This window comes from Gloeophyllum trabeum, assembly GCF_000344685.1.
Source record: "Gloeophyllum trabeum ATCC 11539 unplaced genomic scaffold GLOTRscaffold_00007, whole genome shotgun sequence".
Taxonomy (NCBI): domain Eukaryota; kingdom Fungi; phylum Basidiomycota; class Agaricomycetes; order Gloeophyllales; family Gloeophyllaceae; genus Gloeophyllum; species Gloeophyllum trabeum.
In genome coordinates, this window is record NW_006920416.1 from 1,141,571 (window position 1) to 1,163,562 (window position 21,992).

General features: G+C 55.6%; 7 protein-coding genes across 7 annotated transcripts; 4 read left to right on the top strand and 3 right to left on the bottom strand.

The window, feature by feature from the left end:
- Positions 1-1,258: 1,258 nt before the first annotated feature.
- Positions 1,259-3,502, top strand: GLOTRDRAFT_61200 (Metallo-dependent phosphatase). Its single transcript, XM_007868228.1, has 3 exons — positions 1,259-2,203; positions 2,260-2,832; positions 2,898-3,502. The coding sequence occupies exons 1-3, from the start codon at positions 1,460-1,462 to the stop codon at positions 3,183-3,185; spliced, it is 1,605 nt and encodes a 534-aa protein (XP_007866419.1). The 5' UTR covers positions 1,259-1,459; the 3' UTR covers positions 3,186-3,502.
- A 390-nt stretch (positions 3,503-3,892) lies between these two features.
- GLOTRDRAFT_138871 (uncharacterized protein) lies at positions 3,893-7,078 on the top strand (the record flags this gene model as incomplete). The annotated part of the gene is made up of 5 exons (XM_007868229.1): positions 3,893-4,089; positions 4,147-4,221; positions 4,271-4,790; positions 4,850-6,641; positions 6,710-7,078. 5 exons carry the CDS (start codon positions 3,893-3,895, stop codon positions 6,886-6,888), a joined length of 2,763 nt encoding a protein of 920 aa, XP_007866420.1. The 3' UTR covers positions 6,889-7,078.
- Positions 7,079-8,690: 1,612 nt separating this feature from the next.
- GLOTRDRAFT_121477 (CoA-transferase family III) lies at positions 8,691-11,556 on the top strand. The gene is made up of 13 exons (XM_007868230.1): positions 8,691-8,856; positions 8,913-9,134; positions 9,209-9,449; positions 9,524-9,561; positions 9,638-9,943; positions 10,008-10,047; positions 10,115-10,261; positions 10,331-10,389; positions 10,501-10,597; positions 10,711-10,810; positions 10,873-10,986; positions 11,043-11,256; positions 11,322-11,556. The coding sequence occupies exons 1-13, from the start codon at positions 8,701-8,703 to the stop codon at positions 11,340-11,342; spliced, it is 1,755 nt and encodes a 584-aa protein (XP_007866421.1). The 5' UTR covers positions 8,691-8,700; the 3' UTR covers positions 11,343-11,556.
- A 322-nt stretch (positions 11,557-11,878) lies between these two features.
- Positions 11,879-13,891, bottom strand: GLOTRDRAFT_76623 (uncharacterized protein; the record flags this gene model as incomplete). The annotated part of the gene is made up of 3 exons (XM_007868231.1): positions 11,879-12,163; positions 12,222-12,821; positions 12,876-13,891. Coding segments are annotated over 3 exons (1,901 nt in total), but the record flags the coding sequence as incomplete, so codon positions are not given.
- A 2,363-nt stretch (positions 13,892-16,254) lies between these two features.
- Positions 16,255-17,546, top strand: GLOTRDRAFT_129557 (uncharacterized protein; the record flags this gene model as incomplete). Its single annotated transcript, XM_007868232.1, has 5 exons — positions 16,255-16,285; positions 16,350-16,525; positions 16,576-17,109; positions 17,171-17,377; positions 17,430-17,546. 5 exons carry the CDS (start codon positions 16,255-16,257, stop codon positions 17,544-17,546), a joined length of 1,065 nt encoding a protein of 354 aa, XP_007866423.1.
- A 1,945-nt stretch (positions 17,547-19,491) lies between these two features.
- Positions 19,492-19,785, bottom strand: GLOTRDRAFT_129558 (uncharacterized protein; the record flags this gene model as incomplete). The annotated part of the gene is made up of 2 exons (XM_007868233.1): positions 19,492-19,509; positions 19,564-19,785. The coding sequence occupies 2 exons, from the start codon at positions 19,783-19,785 to the stop codon at positions 19,492-19,494; spliced, it is 240 nt and encodes a 79-aa protein (XP_007866424.1).
- A 1,684-nt stretch (positions 19,786-21,469) lies between these two features.
- On the bottom strand, positions 21,470-21,928 carry GLOTRDRAFT_61210 (uncharacterized protein; the record flags this gene model as incomplete). The annotated part of the gene is made up of 3 exons (XM_007868234.2): positions 21,470-21,523; positions 21,581-21,726; positions 21,783-21,928. Coding segments are annotated over 3 exons (346 nt in total), but the record flags the coding sequence as incomplete, so codon positions are not given.
- Positions 21,929-21,992: the final 64 nt, after the last annotated feature.

Here is a 21,992-nt window from a genome sequence, read left to right on the forward strand (position 1 = left end):
GTGCGCCGCTGCCGTCAAAGACAATGAGCACGGCATTCACAACGGCGACGACGCTCGATAGGAGCGTCTAAGTGACGGCGCGTATATGTCAGAACCATCAAACGATATTTATGTATTTAATGCAATTTATTCCGTATTTTTACGACTACATGCAAGTGTTATAGCTGTGCTCATCGTCGGCGACGACAACGACGGGTCTACCGACGAGGCGCCGGAGAGGCGGGACGCAGCCCCGAAGAAGCGGCGCGCCTGCGTCACCTGACCCGCGGCGGTACACCCTAGGGTTGGGGTTTGCTACCAGACTTCTACCCGGACCGCGGCCGGAAGCAAGGGATGCATGGTGGTCGACGGGGAAGACAGCGAGGACGGGGCGTCGAGCAGAGTAGCAGACGGCCTTATTATACTACTGTAGGCGGTGTCGTGTACTGTATGTAGACCGATGCTCGAGCGTTGAAGTCAAGGGGGACGAGGTGGGGTACCCAGGGGGGGCGTTCAGGTGGGGTGGCAAAATAAGGTTTTCAAGACCCCTTGGTCTCGCGTCTTGGGGCGTAGTCCCAAGTCTAAGGCGTCTCGCTTTTGGCGTCACTCGGGTGCTCGGACTTGTCGGTTCGTCACCCGGCTCGATCTTGTTGGACCCGAGTGCAACGAATCCGCGTCGTTTGGCTTTGACGCATACACACGTAGTCTCACCGCACCAGTTTGACGGCGGCAACTTGGGTTTTCGTTGCGAATTAAACCCTCCACCGATTGCAGCAGCGCAAAGTCCCACAAATATCTTGGGAGTTGTAGTGGTGCTTGGGGGTAGCGTCGGGGCAATAGTTTGCCATCGTGGGCTGCCGTCTAACAAGACGGCATTCAGGGTCCGGCGGTCCATATGGACAAGCGTCAGGGAGATATCTGCTCGACTCTGCGGTGATGTACCACCAGCCCAGTACCTGTTTCTGCAGCGTGCGCTGGTCAGCCTTTGGGTCTTTCTTTCTCTCTGACGGTCTCAGAAAGCCTGCACCGGAACCCACGCTCATGGTCAGCCGGCATGTACATCCCGACGGGCGATCCTGGTTTCATCAGTGTACGTTAAACGTTATCTCCTCGGCTCTGATGCACGGCACCTTTATACATCCTACCGACTGCTTCGCAATGATATTTAAAGAGCAAGAGTAGGAGGACGCGACCCCGGCTGCCCACCATGAAGCTCGCCTTTGCGCTCATCTCGACCCTCGTCGGCGTGGCCGCCGCTTGTGGCGAGCACGCCGACGAGCACGACCACACTGGCCACCTGCACAAGCGCCTCTACCCGCAGACGCAGCTCACCCCGCCGTCCCGCCCGCTCGAATGGGGCGACGTGAATATCATCCACACCACTGACAGCCACGGCTGGCTGCTGGGGCACCAAAAGGCGTCCTTCCCCGAGCCGAACTACAGCGGGGACTTTGGCGATTTCGCCTCGTTCGTTGCGCATATGAAGGAGATCGCGCTGCGCAAGGGTGTCGACCTCCTCCTGGTGGACTCGGGCGACCTGCACGACGGGACGGGGCTCTCAGACGGGTACGGGCCCGGCGGCGTCGACGCGCACGACAGCAATGGGTTCATTGCCCAGCTGCCGTACGATGTCATGGCCATCGGGAACCATGAACTCTACGACTACGTGAACACGTACGACATGCACACGAACTTCGTACCGAAACTCAACGGGCGATATCTGTCCTCGAACGCGAACATCACGGTCTACGACAAGAATAACAACAGCGTCAGCGTCCCTGTCGGTGACCGGTACGCAAAGTTCAAGACGCTGAGAGGGCGGAAAGTAACCGCCTTGGGGGTACTGTTCGACTTCACCGGTAATGACGTGAATACGACCGTGCAGAAGGTGGAGGACATGGTCAAGGAGGCGTGGTTTGCGGACGCGATCCGCGACGAGCCCGACTTCTTCCTGCTTGCTGGGCACATGCCGGTGGCGCGAGACAAATGGCCAGTTGTCTTTGATGCGGTGCGCGCCGTGCACCCGCACACGCCGATCCTCATCCTTGGCGGGCACACGCATATACGGGACTGTAACCAGCCGGACGGGCGCTCCATGGCGTTGGAAAGCGGAAGGTATATGGAGACGGTCGGGTGGATGAGCGTGAACTTGGATAAGCCGGGCAGTACGGGGAACCTGACGTTCACGCGGCGATACCTCGACCCGAACCGCGTCACGTACCAGGTGAGTTGCCGCATTATCAGAGTATCTGTTTCTCAAAGCTGAAAGGTGTGATGCAGTATCATACATCAACGAGCAACAGCACGTTCGACACGGCGCAGGGCACAGCGATCACGCAAGGCCTCCTCGACCTCGCGCAGAAATACGATCTCTCGTACCAGTACGGCGTCGCGCCTCACGACTTCACGATCAGCCAGGCGCCCTATCCCTCCGAGAACTCCTCGCTCTCGCTCTTCATCCAGAAGGCGGCGCCCGTGGCCCTCACGATCAACAACACGCGCGCGGGCATCCCGAACATCATGATCACAAACTCGGGTTCGCAGCGCTTCGACGTGTACGCGGGGCCGTTTACGAAGAACGACCAGCTGACGGCGAGCCCGTACACGAACGCGTTCGTGTACATCCCCAATGTCACGTACGGCATAGCGAGCCAGGTGCTGCCCACGATGAACAAGGCGGGCGCGGAGCAGCGGAAGCGTGAGCTGTTGGAGGAATGGGAGGGGGAGCTGTATGGGAAGGGGGAGGTCGCGATGGTGTACCGCAGGTGGTTGCGGGAGATGGACGAGGTGGCGAAGAGGGAGGTGGGCAGGCGGGAGGCTGTGAATGGCACCCTGGGATATGTCACTCATGATGTGAGCGTGTCTCCTCTATGTCGTGTTTACCTCTTGTGAAGTCCTTCTAATTCACTCGTCCCTAGTCCTGCCCGGGCATCGGGGATGATACATACCACACCCCGCTGGCCTACTACGATACGCCGGACTTCATTGGCTCAGACGCACCGGCCAACATCAGTGCCTCTGACCCCATCGACCTGGTCTTCGTCAGTTTCAACGCGGACCAAGTACTGGAAACCCTGAATGCGCTTCAAACCGAAAAGAACTACACGAGAGCGGATATGTCTTCTTACACGCCCATACTGTCGAATGAGGTGTTGGGGCTCTATGCTGAGAGAGCCTGGAATTCTAGTAGCGGCAGTTCCCATTAACGACTTGGCCTCCGGTGCAAAATGGTGGTGTGTAGGACCGTGGCATCGTCGTATGGAATCCCGATTCTTGCGCCTTCTCGGGGCAGAGCGTGCATTAATTGCATGAACACCTGGGAGCGTTACGAATCCAGAGGTGCTATCGGCCACGCATCCATCTTATATCCTGACCTTTCCGAGTGAGAGGCGAAAGGTCAATAATGCAAGGCTTGGCTGAGTAGAGGGGGAAGGGGTTACCGTATCTTTAATTCAGGTTGTGGGCTACGCACATATGGCACTATAATCGTATCACAGTCTTGCAATAAGCATGACATTCCATCTTGTTCGAAGGTGTCTTGAGCATCCAAGACCATGCATTTACGTATACGTTGGCCCTTTGTGGCGGTATGAAAGGGAAGTCTAGGATTGGGACTCCGTTCCCAGCCTTTGCCCACGCTTCGGACGGCCCCGAACTTGAGCAGAAGCATCGAACCTCGGACGTTCACCCTAAGTACGCCCACCGATCCTGACGCGGACGCGGAGGACGGAGGAATATTCTTGCCTTCATCGCGACTTGAGACTCAGAGCGGCGGAATCAGCGTCTCCGGCATCACTCGGACCAGTCGGCTTTGACACAGATCACAGGCAGTGGCAACGCACGGCACGTTGAGGCGGTTTCATCACTCTACGATATTTAACGACTCTTACGCCCGTCACGGCACTCTCGTTCAATGGCTGCCCGACGACAAGCTTCGACGACGTCGCTCGCGAAGTATGCGCGAGCTAACTCGCCTGATCTTTCCCAGCGGTCGACCGACTTCTGCAACGCGTTCTGGGGACCTGGAGATGGCGGTGTCGATGTGCTGTTCGCGCGCATGCGCGGGGCGGCGAGGACGATGGAGGAACTGAGGAACTTCTGGAAAGAGAGGTGCGTCGGATGCGTGTGGCATGGATATCGGTGATGGCTGAGAGCATGCCGCATTAGAGCAGCGATTGAAGAGGATTACGCGAAGCGAATGGCCAAGTTGGCCAAGTTACCTCTGGGGAGGGATGAGATTGGGTGAGTATTGTACACTTTCTCACAAGTAACAGCTAACATTCATGGTCAGAGAGCTACGGAATTCATTGGACACGTTGCGGCTCGAAACAGACAAGCAAGCAGGATTTCACCTCCAGTTGGCCCAGCAGGTCCGCAACGATCTTGAGACGCAAACTGCCACCTTCTGCGCGCGGCAAGCGCATCACCGCAAGACCTTCCAGTCGGCGATCGAGAAGTCGTTCAAGGTGAAGCAGGTGCAGGAGCAACACGTCAACAAGGCGCGCGAAAAGTACGAAGCGGACTGCATGCGCATCAACGGGTACACTGCGCAGTCAACGCTAGTGCAGGGCAAGGACCTCGAGAAGATCCATCAGAAGCTTGAGCGCGTGCAGCAGACGGTGCAGGCCAATGAACGCGACTTTGCTAACTTTGCCAGGGCGCTTCAGGAGACGGCGCGGCAGTGGGAGCTTGACTGGAAAGCGTTCTGCGACAGCTGCCAGGATATGGAGGAAGAGCGGATGGATTTCATGAAGGATAATATGTGGGCGTACGCGAATGCAGTGTCAACCGTGTGCGTACATGACGACGAGGTGCGTCCGGTTTCTCATACTATACTACGTGCTACGTGTTGATCCATCATTGCTCGCAGTCCTGCGAGAAAATTCGCCTGTCGCTCGAACAGTTCGAAACTGAGAAAGACATGGAGAACTTTGTACGTGATTATGGCACGGGCTCGTCCATACCTGAACCACCGCCATTCATCAATTACACCGACCCCGACGCCGTTATGAACTCTTCTTCACGCCCAGTGAGCCACCCGGCTCGCTTTACGCGGTCAACGCAGCGGCGAGCAGGGCAGCAGCAAGCCCCACCGCCACAGCCCGAGGACGATGAACCACCAGTAAACACTGCTGGCCGCGGGGCAGGTGGAGGAAGGGCTGATACGAATGGGGTAAGTCGCAGCCAGACGCAGAGCCGCGCCAGCACCCGTGGGGACGGGGCGAGCGTGCGCCGGGCGGACACGACATCGTTCAGGCCTGCGAATGAGCCGCATGCGGAGCCTATCGACCCGACGAGCAAGACGATGATCAAGATCGGAGAGAACGCTTACGAGGTGGATCCTGCACAGGACCCGCAGCAGCAAGGACAGGGTTCGCGGCGGCAGATTCAGAATGGCGCACCGAAGCCTGGCGTGGGGGACGACAGCGATCCGCTCGCGCGGGCTATGGCGGAGCTGAAGACTCAGGCGGGGACGGTGCGCCGCATGCCTACTAGGAAGGACACGTCGGAGTCGCGGCATGGCCAGGCGGTAGGCCCGGGTTCGTCCTCGTCGAACGTCAACCTGACGGCGCCGCAGTCATCGAGCAACGTCAATGGAGGAGGCAGCAGCCGCGACAACCGATGGCGAAACTCTGCCGAGATGGTCGTGGGGTCATACCCGCTGGGTGCGTCGCCATCGCGTTCGACGTCACCGCATCCGCCGACAGCCGCGTTCATGAACCCGAACCGGCCACCATCTACAGTTGGAGATTCAGGCCTCCCAGTGGAGGATGTTCTTAAAGACTACCAGCAGAGCTTTCCTGGTGAGCGGAAGTCGCTGAGCCGCCAGAACAGTCGGCGCAGCAGCGTAAGTCAGAACATGACCGACCAGGGGCAGCGGATCGGCCGGCCGGTGAGCCGCGAAGGCCATGCTGGAATCGGCGCGCATGGGCGGAGCCCAAGCCCTGGGTTGCCCATCTCGAGAAGTGCGAGCCCGGCACTGGCACACGTTAATGACAGCCGGAACAGCCTCACTTCGCCTCCAAGCCAGGTTGGCAGGGCCGGGTCCACTTCCTCGAGTAATCGCGGTCCGCAACGTGCGACGAGTCCTAATCCGGTGGGAATTGCGCTGGACCCTAGTGGGAGGGTCGCTATGGATTCGATGGCGGATCGGTATGCAGCTGAGCAGCAGAGGAGGCAGCAGCCCATGCATCAGAGTTCGTTGCCTCCCCAACAGCCCCCACAGCAGAATTCTATACGCCGGACTAGCACTTACGTCTCCCCGACTAACGTACCGAATGGACAGCACCACCTCGGGTATGGGATCCCCCCGCCCCCGACAGGCCCGCCGCCGCCCGTGAATTACCAGCCACCACCGCACGTGCATCCGTCATACGGCCATCCCCAGCAGGTGTACCAGCCGCCGCCCCCGCAGCTGTACCAACCGCAGCCGCACATGGGCTACGGGAACACGCCAGCAGATATCCAGCGGGGCGCGTCGGTGTCGTACGGCGCACCGCCGTCGCATTTGCAGCAGCCTGCGGGATATGGCGAGTACGGCTACCGCGCGCCGAGCCCCGCTGCGCGGACGCCGTCGCCTCAGCCGCCGTCGCAGATGGTGCCGAATGGGCCGCCGCCGACGAACCAGTACACCGAAGAGGGCAAGCCAGTGTTGTTCTATGGTACGTCGCTAACTTTGCTGCATTCTTGTGGGGGCTAGGCTAACGGGGATTGTTTCCTGCCGTCGTAGTGAAAGCTCTGTTCGACTATCAAGCCACTATCGAGGAGGAGTTCGATTTCCAGGCCGGAGACGTCATCGCTGTAACTGCGACGCCCGAGGACGGGTGGTGGAGCGGCGAGCTACTGGACGAGGCGAGGAGGCAGCCCGGGAGGCATATCTTCCCCAGTAATTTCGTCTGTTTGTTCTAATAGGTCTAATCTGTGATCCACTCTTTCACTACCGCGTACGTTGATATGTGCCGAATGCTGTCATTTGTTGTGTTGGCTGTTATGTTACCCCCGCCCGGACTTATTAGTGCATATATCCCATACTTACTGTAGTCTGGTGTAGTACCCTTATGCGAAGAATAGCTGGCCTACACAGGCCTCTCTGGATCTGGTGATTCGCTCATCCCTCTCGCGAATCTGCGCACCTTCGAGTGGTAGATCTTCTTTGGCCTATTGGGGTGGCCAGAGTAGCTTCCTCTGCGACAACTTACTGCCGCTGCAGTTCTGCTCATCTACGTACCGTGACACTCTAATTAAATTAGTTACTAGCACTACAACGACGGCCCCTCGTAGAAAAGCTGCGAGACTCAAGCCCTCAGGACTGTTGGCATCGAGCACCTTTTCATTCCTGCTGATGATGCTATGTGCGCGTTCGACAAGAAGGTCAGTGGACAGCTCCGGGTCGTGGAGTAGTTTGACTATTAGCGTAGTGTTCAGTCAGAGCTGTCAAAGTAGAGGACGAGGAAACGGTGCGGTTGTTAGACATCATGAGCAGTACTATGTTCTTATTCCGCTGGCTCCCAAAAGTGGGGGCCGAGCAACAAGCGGGCAACGCCTGCAAAATAAACCTGTTCGTAGCTGTTGTGGCAGCTGGACTGACAGACGCCTACTATTCAAGGCTTAGGACCGGTCCACTAACAAATTGGAGACATACTGGCACCCACATGAGGCCTATCCGTATGCAATTGCTGTCAGATAGCGTGTATAACTTTTCGAGGCCTGGAGGTTCTGCTTTGAGGAGGGGCGAAATCGACCTCAAATCATATGGGCTAGGCGTGGGAACACCAGTTACGCATACCACCCACCATCTGAATCTGAATGGACCAGAATGGTCGATATGCGTGTGCAGCGCCTTTACTTGAGGAGGCTTTTGAAGCTATTCACGAATTATTTAGGGGGCGCGGTACCAAGCCTAATAATATGGGCTACCGCTCTGTCCAATGAGCTCCTTTCATGGACACTGCAAGATTCCCCAGTCGTACCAATCGCATCTCGAGTTCGTCGGCGAAGCAGATATCAGCTCGCAAGCGACCCTATAGCTAACACGGTGAGCTTCCCGAGGAAGAATTGTCCGATGGGACCGGTTCCCTCCAGAACCACTGGCAGATCTAAACACAGCTTCTAGTTCATAGGCCAATGAGAATACCGCGCTTGGCGGCGAATATCGAGACCTCCGCGGCGACCCAGGAAGGTTGGCCAATTTCTACAGTCACTATTACATACCTTGACCGAATAATCAGTACGCTGTCATGCATAGCAGCGCAGGCCAGGACGGCGTTCATACCGGTGACACCTGCAACAGGATGTAGCTGTGCGTTGACTGGCAGCGGCAGTCGTCGGTTCCGCGCCCCTGGTGTCTGCAAGCCCGCCCTTCTAGCGTACTCAATACTGATTGACCCGTAGCCTTCCAATTCCCCGGCAGACGATCTCTCCTCGAGTCTTTCTGGATCTCGGGGGATCTATTGCAACCACGTGTCCGGCTGGAGTCACCCAGTTCTCATATCGCTCGGAAGAATGGGATATTGGACCCCAATATACTCTAGATTTGCATCACCACAGGCGCGAGAACGTATATAATGGAGCGAGGCAATCGACAATTTGCTACATACATCTGCTCCCCAGCCCTCCGTGTCGGTTGAAGCACTCCGAGGCGGAGAGGCCTCGTTCCCTCATCATCGACCCTCCACAAACAAAAGCTGACAACGGAGCGTTCACGATCTCGACGACCCCGATATGACTGCTCTCACGACTCGCGACGCCTACGCCGGCATGCCCGTGCCAGAGCAGGCCATGTCCATCCTCACGAAACTCTTTGACGAAGCCGAAGTCCCGCCCGAAGTGCAAAACATAGCGCGAGCTACGGTGTTCACCGGGACATCCGAACCTATCGTAAGCTCCGGCCTCACATGCTACTCACCACGCCCAACTCACCATCCCTTTTGCAGCTCCCTCTTCCCCACAAGCACTTTGCCATTGCAGCCGCCCTGCAAGGCCTGTTCGGAGCCTTTGCGAGCCACATCCTCGCGACCCGCACAGACAAACCCCCGGCGACCGTTTCCGTCAACGCTGATCACGCAGGCCTCTCCCTCGCCGGACTGATGCTAGTCCAGGTGGACGGCAAACCCCTCTGCCAGGCGCTGAAGCAGATACCCAAGGTCCCAGCTGAGGTGCGTTCGACCATAGAACGCGCCACCACGAATTAACTTCGTTTGACCACGAATTAACTTCGTTTGGAACGTAGGACCCGTTATGGTACCTGCCCATCAAGTCCCTGGTATCTTCGGTATATCGATGCGCGGACGGCGCGTACTTCCACCCGCACGGCTCCCTAAACCCGCGCTTCACGATAGCGGCGATGGGCATTGACCCAGATCTCGACGCGGACCAGCAGGGCACGCGGGACGCCGTGCAGGCATTCGTGGGCCAGCGGTCTGCCGCGGAGATGCTGCAGTGGTCCATGCGCCTGGGCATCCCTGGTGACGGTGCGTGTCTTTACCGCTCCCCCCCCGATCTCGCAGAAGCACGGTCCCAGTACTCACCCACCCTTAACCTAAAGTTTGTCTGAAGCCGGAGGAGTTTGACGATAGCGACCACGTACGTGAACACAATAAGCGCCAGCCGGATTCGGCAGTGGGATTGACTGTTTCTTTCTTTGTCTCCTCGCGCCCAGGGCCGCGTTGCGTCCGCCTGGAAGCTCGTCACCCCGCATGCCCGCCTCGAGGACTTCACCCTATCGGTGCCGCTGTCAAAGGGCCCGGACGTCAGACGTCCGCTCGACGGAATCAAGGTCCGGTGCAGTTCCGCGTCCGCGTATGATTACCGCTGGGCTATTATGGCTAATGCGGTTGCGTTGCAGGTCGTCGAGATGACGCGGGTGCTCGCGGGGCCTGCCATCGGACGCCATCTGGCGGAGCTCGGCGCGACCGTCGTGCGCTTCATAGCACCCACTCTACCTGATTACGGATTCTACTTTCAGGTAGGCACATAGGTCGAATCGAACTGTCCGTTAGTGTTGGCGTGCTGATATTAAACCTCCGCAGCCGGACTGCAACTTGGGGAAACGCGCTGTGCACATCGACCGTACGTATGCGCCTACTCTTCCTTGAGAAACACTTGGGCTAATCCGATCTCGGCCTCGTCCCCTTAGTTCGCACCGAGAGGGGGAAGGCGCAGCTGAGACACCTGCTGCAGGACGCGGACGTCTTTGTGCACGGGTACAGACCGGGCGTAATCGAGCGTCTCGGATTCGGCAGCGAAGTGCTGAACCAGATTGCTGTGAAGCGTGGAAAGGGCTGTACGTCTGGATCCTCCCATCCCGATCCCGGCACGAGCTGCGTACTGACTCCCCCTGGGGCTTCTTCAGTTGTTATTGTCTCTGAGAACACTTATGGGCATGAGGGTCCGTGGGCATGGAGACCTGGCGTGCGTACAATTGTGCCTGTGCTATCCCGCGGAGGCTGTTGAGCTCATGTCGGCTCTTTTCATTTACCCGTGGACCTTCCATGGCTCTCTTTGCGACTTGGCATCCTGCAGTTCCAGCAAATCGCAGACGTAGTATCTGGTCTGGCTTGGGAAACAGGCGAGGCCTGCGGGCAGGACATGCCAATCGTGCCCTGCTGGCCTATCACCGGTACGTAGCTGCATTCCTCCTTCTAGTAGCGTTCCCCTCTAATCGGCCTTCCACTTTCGTCCGTCCGTCTTTCTAAACATTCTGGAATTTGTCATGGACGACCCTTCTCACAGATTACTGCACCGGGATCATGGGTGCCATCGCCGTCCTGCAGGGCCTGCTCAAGCGTGCCCGACTCGGTGGATCTTGGCACGCCCCCGTTTCTCTGCTGCAGTACGTGTTCACGTCTCTTGATCCTGCTCGGGACGCTGACTTGTACCGACTCGGATACACAGGTACACCCTCTTCGCACGCAAGCAGGGCCAGTACCCCCACGAATACGTTCGAGCACTGCATGCTGCCGGGCCTCGACACACGGGCGCGGACGCCATGCCCGCTATGACCGCGGCGTGAGTACCTCCCTTCCTCTTCTCCCTCCCCGATCTCAACACCCGACTCTCGGCAGTCAGATCGCCCACCTGCAGGAAGACTACCCGGGCTTGTTCGACCCCTCGTTCTTCGAAACATCGGGGTCGTCCTACGGCACGATCCGCCACCTGAAGCGCGTGGTCCGGTTCGTCCAAGACGACGAGGTGCCCAGTGGGTTTGGATACAGCCCTGCCTGGGGGGAGAGTAAGGTTGGGTGGAATGATGATGACGCGGAGGTGCTGGAGGCTGAGGTGAGTCGCCAGGTTCAAATTACCCGGTGTGCAGGACGTACTGATTTCTTCTTCGGGGCATCTAGCTTCAGCGAGCCGGGTTGTAACACGGTTTTGGATCATTGAAATCGCCTGTATCGCACGATTGGTTTGTGCTTGTGCCTGTTGATGTATCCCTAGGGCTGGAATCGGAGCCGCATACTATACACCCATAGACGGTATGCTTATATCCTCCCTTAAACTTAACTATATAGACCATTCTTGGATTATTAGCGTTGTCTTCTTGGATAGTAGCATGCACAACATTCTCTTGATATTCTCTCGGACTGTCCTGCCGTCCATGGTGCAGGTCACTGGGACAACACATCTGGCCGAGGCTTCTTTTGAGATGGGCTTCCAGAAGTTGTCCAGAACGCAATGACTAGCCGGCTACCAGGCGATGACATTGTCAGGGGATTGAGGAACGTTTGGCCAGCTGAGCTGACGGGGAAAGGAGTGGGAAGGACAGACGCCCGATTCATGATTTTTTCTGCATCTATGCACACCCCGATCCACCAAATAGGAATGATTGCGGCAGTGGGATAACATTGTCGATGATACGATATTTCACTACCGAATTCACGACTGAAGTTATTGGTTCATTTTAGGAACTGCCATTCGTAGAATTCCAGGCTCTCTCAGCATAAAGCCCTAGCACCTCATTTGCTAGTATGGGTGTGTAGGAAGATACGTCTGCCGTCGTGTAGTTCTTTTCGTTTTGAACCGTATTAAGAATCCCCAGAAGCTGGTCCTCGATGAAGTCGACGAATACAAGGTCAACGGGGTCCGAGGCACTGATATTGGCCGGTGCGTTCGAGCCAATGAAGTCTGGAGAATCGTAGTAGGGCAGCGCAGTGTGGTATGTGTCGTCTCCGACACCTGGGCAAGACTACGCACGAGAGAAAATCATTGATAAGCAGAACAGGGCGTAGAGAATATATGCTCACGTCGTGCGTAACATATCCCAGGGTGCCATTCACCGTCGCCCGCCTGCTCATTTCCCTCTTCGCCTGCTCATCCATCTCCCTCAGCCACCTGCGGTATACCATCTCGACTTCTCCCCTCCCATACATCTCCCTCTCCCTCTCCTCCAACAATTTCCCCAGCGCCAGCCCGCTCCTGAGCCCGCGCTTCCGCTCCTCCGCGCCCTGGTTGTTAAGCGCGGGCAGCACCTGGCTCGCGACGCTGTACGTGACGTTCGGGATGTACATGAACGCGTCCGTGAAGGGGCTCGCCGTCAGCTGGTCGTTCTTCGTGAACGGCCCCGCATACACGTCGAAGCGCTGTGAGCCCGAGTTCGTGATCATGATATTCGGGACGCCCGCGCGCGTGTTGTTGATCGTGAGCGCGACGGGCGCGGCCTTCTGGATGAAGAGCGAGAGCGAGGAGTTCTCGGACGGGTAGGGCGCCTGGCTGATCGTGAAATCATGCGGTGCGACGCCGTACTGGTACGAGAGGTCGTACTCCTCCGCTAAGTCCAGGAGACCCTGGGTGATCGACTTTCCGTGGGCCGTGTCGAACGTCCAGTTGCTAGTCAAAGTGTGATACTGCATCGCGTTCTCAGCGGGAAGAACGGGTCTGTAGGTTTTACGGCAACTCACCTGATACGTGACGCGATTTGGATCGAGGTATCTCCGCGTGAACGTCAAGTTCCCCGTGCTCCCTGGCTTGTCCAAGTTAACACTCATCCACCCGACCGTCTCCATGTACCTCCCGCTCTCCAGTGCCATTGAGCGTCCGTCGGGCTGGTTGCAATCCCGGATATGTGTGTGCCCACCGAGAATGATGATCGGCGTGTGCGGGTGCACGGCGCGCACCGCGTTGAAAACAACCGGCCACTTATCCCTCGACACCGGCATGTGCCCTACGAGCAGGAAGAAGTCGGGCTCGTCTTGAATCGCCTGCGCGAACCACGCCTCCTTGACCATATCCTCCACCTTCTGCACGGTCGTATTCACGTCATTGCCCGTAAAGTCGTACAGCACGCCCAGCGCCGTCACCTTCCGGCCCAGCAGCGTCTTGAACTTGGCGAAGCGGTTGCCGACGGGGACGCTCACGCTGTTGTTGTTCTTGTCGTAGACGGTGATGTTGACGTTCGAGGAGAGGTACCGCCCGTGGAGCTTCGGCACGAAGTTCGTGTACATGTCGTACGTGTTCGCGTAGATGTACAGCTCATGGTTCCCGATGGCCATCACGTCGTACGGCAGCTGCGCGATGAACTGGTTGGTATCGTGCGCGTCCACCCCGCCGGGTGGGAACCCGTCCGACAGCCCCGTCCCGTCGTGCAGGTCGCCCGAGTCCACCAGGAGGAGGTCGACACCCTTGAGCAACGCGATCTCCTTCATGTGCGCGACGAAGGACGCAAAGTCGCCAAAGTCGCCGCTATAGTTCGGCTCGGGAAAGGACGCCTTTTGGTGCCCCAGCAGCCAGCCGTGGCTGTCGGTCGTGTGGATGATGTTCAGGTTGCCCCATTCGAGCGGGCGGCTCGGCGGGGTGAGCTGCGTCTGCGGGTAGAGGCGCTTGTGCAGGTGGCCAGCGTGGTCGTGGTCGTGGTCATCGCCGCAACCAGCAGCCAGGCCGACGAGCGTCGAAATGAGCGCAAAGGCGAGCTTCATGGTGGGCAGCCGGGGTTCGCATTCTCGTATCCTTGCTCTTTAAATATCATGGCGAAGCAATAAAACTCGGAGGATGGGTAAGGTACCGCGTGCAAATGTCCATCAGAATTGGAGAGATAACGTTGCACTGATGCAGCCTGGGATCGTCCGTCAGGAAGGCCACGAACGTGGGTTATGTCGCAGGCCGCCAGAACACAAATAAAGGACAGCGGATGACATATTTGACAAACGCGGGCAGAGGATAGAGGTAGAGCACTGGCTTGGTGGTATGTTAGACCAGTCTGAGTTATCTCCCTTGACGCTCGCCCATATGGACTGCATATATTGCCGGACCCTGAATACCTATTGTTAGGTATCGGCCACGATAGTCATCTGGCAGCATGAGAAACCACCTCTCCTCCACCCGCAGAATCGAAAGCGTCTCCCAAGTGATTTAGAGTCTTTCGGCGCTTGCGCAATGGTACAGGAGACCATCATGATTTTGCTGTCATTGACACTGAACGGATATCCGAGTTCTGACGGCGCTGTCGACAGCCAGCGCAGGAGAGGACGTAGACCGGGTTCGCTTCGTCGTTGGCGAGGCTGGAGGGAGAAAGGGGGGCGAAGGGTTGGGGTATCTGCAGTCAGACGTGCGCAGTTGAATGTCGCTTTTCACGATATATCAGTGACATATCCGAAACAGGCAGCGCCATTGCCAAAATGGGATCCAACAGACTCGAGAAGTTGAAGAGCGCAAAAGCTCGAATATCATGATTACTGCGAGACAGTCCAAGAATCATGAATGTGATATACAGGGATGAAGCAAGATGAACTGGATGACCGTCGTGCAAGCCAACGTAGGCGAGAGGACGACGCTGGGTGCTGGTGGTAGCAGTGATTGAGCTGGACACGTTGGTACGTTCTGTGCTTGTTATACGCGACGGGGTGCTGATGTTTCTCGAGGTGATATGGTAAAGCGTTCAGGCTCGTCGCAAACGTTGCTGCTGGAGTGCTGCGACTCAGTGTGTAAAGACGAGCCCGTGATCAACTATCATCAACTTTTACTGTGTTCAATCGCGTTCTATCGTTGTCCTCGACGTGCATAGACCCTTTCAAGTCCCCATGCGCTGTGCGCTCTCGCGATACATCGACCTGACTCGAGTGAGTGCAGTACTAGTACGCCGACACCGCTCCGCTGTATACCTCCTTTCGACGTCCTCGCCGCCCTCTCTGCACCGTCTCATCGGTCCTCTTCCACTTTCTAGCCTCGTGCCTCTACTTCTAGTTCTCCTACCTCGTGGTTTACCGAGCCCGTCCTTACCTCGTCTCCTGAACACCTCTGCCCCGGCTTGTGCCTTGTCCTCTGGCAATCCCTGCACTTGCACACCTTCCTCTCCCCGGACGTGGTGTTAGCTTGTTTGCCTTCGAGCACTCGGGCTGATCGTGAACGGTCGGAAGCAAGAGACATGGGGGCGAGTCCAAAGTGAAACACATTCAGTGAGCACCTCCCCCCGCAGACCCCGTATATTTGCTCGGCAATGACAGCCGAGGCTCAGGGCTAGCCGCTGGACCAAACAATGACAAGTCCAAAGTTCCACCGTCGGTTCCTCAACTGCTCCGTGTTGGTGTGAAGTTCCTTCTGCACTTCTATATATTCATTCATTCCATGTGCCCCCAGCTCGGTCGACCTCCGACCCTCCACGTCATCGCGACTGCTTCGCGACGGACGATTACCTATGTGTCTATTCGTGCAGTCTCCTCTACCGAGCCACTACATTCGCTTGAAGCTCGACCTTCCAGGCTAGATCGAGCTTCTCTGATGTAAGACGCTGATATCTGCATTCATGATAGCAGTCTTCTACATAATCTCGGGCTACAATGACGGTCGAGTCTACGATGGGGAGACGTTGTTTGAATAACCTCCAACCCTCCACGTCATTGCACCTGCGTTGTGGCTGGCGATTACTTGAGGCTATCCGTGCCGTCTCCCCTTCTCGCGACTCGGTTGCTCCATCCGCCCGAAACTTGACTTTCCAGACAGGACGGGGCTCTATTGGAATAAGAAACTGATTTCTGCATTCATGATAACAGTCTTGCAGCTGGGTTCTGGGTACAAGAGCGTCACAACGGTCCCAAAACCAGCATGGAAGTACCTACTGTCCGCCCCAAAACTACCCAACCAGAATGCTACTTCGCTAACATTTGTCCATAAACGAGACGTGTGGGCAAGCCGCCGCAGGTATAAATAATGGTCGACGCGAGGTCCCTCCAGACCATTTCTCTAGTTACACGGTACTGCTCCAAGCACTACTCTGACTGTAGCAGAGTTTGACCCGGAACTCAGCACAAAGTCTTGATCTTTGAACCCCCATCGCCCAAATCTAAAATGCCCACCTTGAAAAACAAAATCGGACCAAGTATGCGCATCCGGTCTCAGTCGCTGTCGCCTTGACACGCGATACTCATAGCTCGCCCTTTCAGTCGCGGGCGCCCCTCCTTCGGAGGTTATATTGCCTGAATATGTCTACTTCAAAAACCCGGCTGGTCAGTACCTCAAACATTTGCCCAACAAGATTGGCTGGTACGGCCTCAAGTGGGAGCCAACCCAGCCCGATCTCAATACCCGTTTCAAGATCATTCAAATCCCTAACCATCCTGTGCGCCGTTCCATGTCTGTCTGAATTACAACACTGATGTCGAATTCTAGGGGAAATTCTATGCTACAGGTCCTTCCGCGACGTACTACACCGCCGCTTTGTATTACAAGCGGTCTGGAGATACCAAGTACTACGACTCTGACCAGCAGACGATGCCCTCGAACGCCCCGAACCCGAACCCCGACTTTGTCTGGCGCATCGTCTCCCTGGGTGGGAACGACATCTACCTCATCCGTGATGCGACGTACGACAGCGAGACTGTCTTCTTCAGTAACCACGACAACCGGCGTTACAAGCTCTGGGACCACAACGACAATTCCTGGCTCGATGTCGTCCGCGCAACCACCTACGCCAACGATTCGAACAGAATTAAAGTCGAGCGTGCAGCAGTCAAGACTGAGGTGTATGACGTCAAGTATAAGGTCGACGATGCAGATCTGGTCGAGCTCAACCCGACGGTTGCGATTGAGAAAGTGTTGGAGAACAATACAGGCTCTGAGGGGTCTCAGAGTGTCTCCTACACTTACACGAAGAGCGACGAGGGGAACTGGAACAACGTCGCCGGAATCGAATTGGGTCAATCGGTCCGTCACAATCCCCCGTTCTCATCGTCATGGTTGTGATATGTTTCCTGCTTCATATCAGTTCACGTTCAAAGCTGAAGTGCCTTTCATCGCTTCGACCGAGATAGGAATTTCCTTCACAGAGTCTTACCAACACGAATGGGGTGGGTCGACCATTGAGTCCACCTCGGTCACCACCTCGACCAACATCACTGTCCCTGCGCACACCACTATCAAGTTGACTGTGTTGATCTACAAGACTCAGCTCAACATCCCGTTCACCTACACGGTCTGTCTTACTGTACACCCGCCTCTGGAATATGTGCTGACCTGCACTCCAGGAGAGGATTACTCTGTACGACGGAACGTCTGTCGAGAACAAGAACAAGGAGGGCATTTATTATAATGTCCAGTTCATCAAAGACCATGCGACCACTGACATTATCGAGAGGAAGTGAAGGCCTTGGCGGGCTGGTAGCCGCCATGAGAGCTCCGGGAAGATGAAGCCCTTTCAGCTCTCAGAAGTGCAAACATTGTAAGAGGATGTGTGTATTCTTCATCAAATGAATTGTTGTACTAGGTTGTATCATTATACACAATCCTGTCCTGCGTCCAGGAACTATGTTGAATAATCTGACCCCTTGATGAGACAGTACCGTGGATTCCTCCGATTCCCCAAGAATCGGTAGTATCTTCAGTGGATAGCACTCTCTGGCATGCGTGGTACCTATCAACAGGGGCTATTTCTCGCAAGGGAGATTCCCCAACCACGATTTTCTTTCCTGTGTATGTCGCGATCGGCATGTCTGACACCTGCGGCGGCCTGCTCCTAATGTAAAATGTGTATAGCCATGTAAGCATTGTATTTTCTGCCCATCGAACATTCAGATCTATACAGTGAACTGCTTATGTAATGCACAACCCCTTTGCGACATGTATTTGGGCCATAACTCATGAACTATTGCATATTTCTCTTTGGTGTAAAGACAAAGATTGTAGTAGTTTGTGAGCTCTATCTAACTGTGTGAACATTGTCAAGAGCGAAGTTGATCTTGTTTTACTAGGAGGCATTCAATATTTATAGTCAAAATCTATCTTCACAAAGCAAGGGGGGAGGTATAAAATGACTACACAGTAGAAATTTCCATGAAATTCTGTGTATTTTATAGCCCAGGAAATTGACCACATGGTTGCAGAGATACGAGGCCAGAAAGTTGGGATTTTGGTGTAAGATTTCAGAGTTTAACACCAAAACCCCCAACTTTCTGCACACATATCTCCACATTGGTGTAGTCAATCAGGGATGTTCCAGGGTCGAAATTTCGAGCTCTTTCTAGCTATCAGAACCATTGGAGGGAGATTTACACATAGTTTAAAACCAGTCCCCATTGTATTTGGCCTCGTTTTCAGCCATACTGTATGATTTCAATCTATTCGGCAGTCACACATCACAGGGGTACCTGCCGAAGACGAAATCTGGCGTTTGTCACCGGTCACAGGGCCTCTGGGATGGTAGAAATTACCATATATGGTATTAAAAGCTGGCCTGCGGCGCCACTTCGCACCATATATAGTAAGATGCCGAAATGACGAATCGGTCAGATGAGTCACACGTCACACCGCCTGCCGAATAGATCGAAATGGTACAGTAATACAGCAGAATGTGTTGGTAATACTATCATGATGTAGAGGGAAAGCAGCACTACAAGTCTACATTTCACACCAAAGAGAAATATGCAATTGTTGCTGAGATACAAGTTGTGCAAGGGTGGTGCAATATTTTTGCGGTTCACTGTATCTAAAAGCGATCGAGTAGTGCTACTTTTGGTACTGGTTGGTTAATGTTCATTTTATGGTCCACACAAGAGTGGAAATCGCAGCACGACTGTCAACGACGCTAGCGCTCGGAGCGCTAGCGTCGTTGACAGTGGGTGTGTGATTTAGCCATGAAAATACATTTCGATGCCGCGCAGCGCCCAGCAAGCTAGTAAAATAAAGCCCGGAGGGTGCTGATAATATTTACTATCTCTAGTAGACTCTCAGACCTCCCGGGGGAATCGTTCCCTGGCGTGCCGCGCAGCGCCGATAATCCTCAAGTAATTTATCGTAGCGGCAGCCGGGGCCGGTCGAGGTGGCTCATTTATCAGCGTCGCCGACGGGGCCTCACTAGATTACAAGGCGAGCCTCTCGAACTACCAAACGGCGAACCAATAGGAAGCTCCGTCCGAATGTGCATGACCGATGCTTTCGTGGATCGATGGTGATGCAGATGAGTTGTAGATAGTGGAGTGCTACGTTGGGCGAGACCTTTGCAAGAGATGGAGGATCATGATTATTGCCAGTGTTACAAAGTTGTGATGCCATGACAGGAGCAAACGAGTCAGTTGTAATACGGCAGACCCTTTAATCAGCCCTCCCCTCCTCCTCACGCTCAGCACAACCTTGAACCTTCGCATTATTGCAAGACTTCTTCACCTTCCGCCGGGGAAGGTTGTCTTTCCTGGGTCCGTGGTACGAGACGCGATCCTCGGGCCAGGTATACGTGATGACCGCCGTGCCAGCCGACGTAGGCGGCAGGACGATGCGCAGCGAATGCTTGCGAGACGGGGTGGGGCGCGCGGCTTGGGCGCAGCATACGCGCAGGGTGCGGGTAGTAGTGATGGTGGTGGAAGTGGTAGCAGTGATCGAGGTAGACATGCTGTTGACCTTGCGTTTGTATGCGCGAGGGGGTGGGGACTATAGCTTCGCGTAGCGAGAGGAGGATGATTGCTAATGTGGCTGAGTGGTTAAACTGGTCGCTCGAACGGTGTGATCGGACAAGCGTTCAGGTGGCGAACTTTGACTGGGCAATAAGAGCGACGAGAGCGAGGACCCGAGTGGGTCGAGTGGGAGTGAGAGTACGAGTCGAAGTTGCGATGCCCCATCCACCCCAAAACCATAGCGCTTTTATACCTTTCAGCACCTCCTCCCCAAACGGGACTCGGGAAGCAGGCCGGGCGGAATTGCAAGCGCCCCGTCGAGCCAGTCCGGGACGCAATTCAGCGCGCGCGCGGCGCCAGCGATGCGCCAGGCCGCTTCCGAACCGGCCTGGCATGCGCGGGCCTGAGCTGGCAGCGGGGAGGGACGTCAGTCCGCTGGGATCGCGCCTGTGCAGGAAGACTCGTTGAGCTTTCTCCGAGGAGATCTGGTATTATACCGCGGACATCAGCCTTATTCGATAGACGCACTCTGAATCATGCATTCTATCCAATAAAGCGGACGTGTCCGACAATTGTATGTTCATCGTCCTAAGTAGAAGACTTCGTATCGGGTTGCAAGAATGTAGGTGACTGCAGGGACCGAGCGTACGAGTCGGCGAGGATTGATAGTCGTCCATCACAATGGCAGAAGAGGCATCTGTTGTCGAAGCCTTGAGGACTGCGCATCACACGGGAGACAGCAAAGCATAAGATAGCGCCTTACAAAAGTCTCATTTCGGGGCAAGGAGCGGGAGATCCGTTTACAACTGGCTGGCGGCACCTAGCGTATAGATATACGCCACCCTATATTTCTCGTGTCGCTTCTCTGAGGAGATGTGGTATACAGCGGACGTCAGTCGATCTCTCTGGAGTTGGGATCGCCCAGTCCTGATATTTCTTGTGCATCGCTCCTTGACCGCCAGAAATCCATGCGCCGCTGACGGACTGGACCGAAGGAATCAGTCAGTGACCAAGTCGCCCCTTCGGACGGGGGTACTCGTTGTGGCGGGGAGGTCGGGCGACCATACTCAGCTAATTCGACGCCACCTGCTATGTAGATAGATGTCTGTTACCGACCCCCTGCCTCTGGACTGTCGCATGGGAACAGGACGGTCGAAGCCAAATGAAACGATGCGAGGGAAGTCACGGCCGCGTATCCTCCTCGCCATTAGTCCAGTGTTTAACCGTGAAGAATATACGCAATCGATGCAATCCTCGACCTGAAACACATTGCAGGTAGACATTAGCTTTGACTTACGTGTCGTGTGTGTAGCGACGTGAAATACACCAACAGGCACGTTGCTGATAACCTGACCGTATGAGGAAGCCTTGTCCCTAGACGCGGTATAAGTGGATTGTGTACAGCACGGTCGATCCCGCATTTCAGCCCGTGAACCTTGAACCAGAGAGACTAGTTATGAGGTTGACCTTGGTAGGGAATGTTGATTTCGCAGCTAGGAACGGTGGGGTACGCTGACGAAAGCCTCCACGAGCTTAACCGATCATGAAGCCTTGAAGACCCGATCAATGGATGCGATATCATGCCTCCTTGCTGTGATAGGGTGCCTACGCCTTTGATTGAAAATGGGAATATAACCTCGTTTTATTTGACAGACACGGAGCAGCAGAAAGGCAATTCGAGGTCAAACGTCCTCCAGCCGATACACGTCGTACGCGACCTCCTCATACGGGTGCACCTATAAATCGTTACCTGCACCAATAACACAATGGTCTCACATACAAGCACGACGTACCTCCTTCAACGCACCAAGCACCTCCCTGATCTCCTTCTTGTCCCCTCCATCATTCACCACCATTTCCACCCTGTCTTCTTCCACGAACTCAAGCTCGCCCGGCTTACCGATCGCGGGGTTCGCTTCTGCGGTCGGCTTGAACTGGCCTGATACTAGCGTCGGATTGCATTCCCTTAATATTTGACTGGGACCTCAGGCTAACCGGTACCGCGGGAGACGAACGCGCACTGCTCGTACGCGCCGATCTTGCCTAGCGTTTGCGGGTGCCGAGCGAAGAGCTGGTCAAGGATAGTGCGCGTCGAGGAGGCCGGGGTGAAGAAGACGAGCTTGAAGCGGACGGGGGGCATGCTTTCCTCGGAAATGGTTCTACTGTAGACGCGGTATCGTAACGAATGTATTCAAGTGTGCGAAG

What these genes read in the sequence shown, in the direction of transcription:
- GLOTRDRAFT_121477 (XM_007868230.1), top strand. Translation starts at nt 8,701, where the DNA reads ATGACTGCTCTCACGACTCGCGACGCCTACGCCGGCATGCCCGTGCCA. An exon ending in CCGGGACATCCGAACCTATC is followed by an intron (nt 8,857 to 8,912) that starts GTAAGCTCCGGC and finishes TCCCTTTTGCAG; the next exon opens with CTCCCTCTTCCCCACAAGCA. An exon ending in CCTGGGCATCCCTGGTGACG is followed by an intron (nt 9,450 to 9,523) that starts GTGCGTGTCTTT and finishes CTTAACCTAAAG; the next exon opens with TTTGTCTGAAGCCGGAGGAG.
- GLOTRDRAFT_61200 (XM_007868228.1), top strand. Translation starts at nt 1,460, where the DNA reads ATGAAGGAGATCGCGCTGCGCAAGGGTGTCGACCTCCTCCTGGTGGAC. An exon ending in CGAACCGCGTCACGTACCAG is followed by an intron (nt 2,204 to 2,259) that starts GTGAGTTGCCGC and finishes GGTGTGATGCAG; the next exon opens with TATCATACATCAACGAGCAA. An exon ending in TGGGATATGTCACTCATGAT is followed by an intron (nt 2,833 to 2,897) that starts GTGAGCGTGTCT and finishes ACTCGTCCCTAG; the next exon opens with TCCTGCCCGGGCATCGGGGA.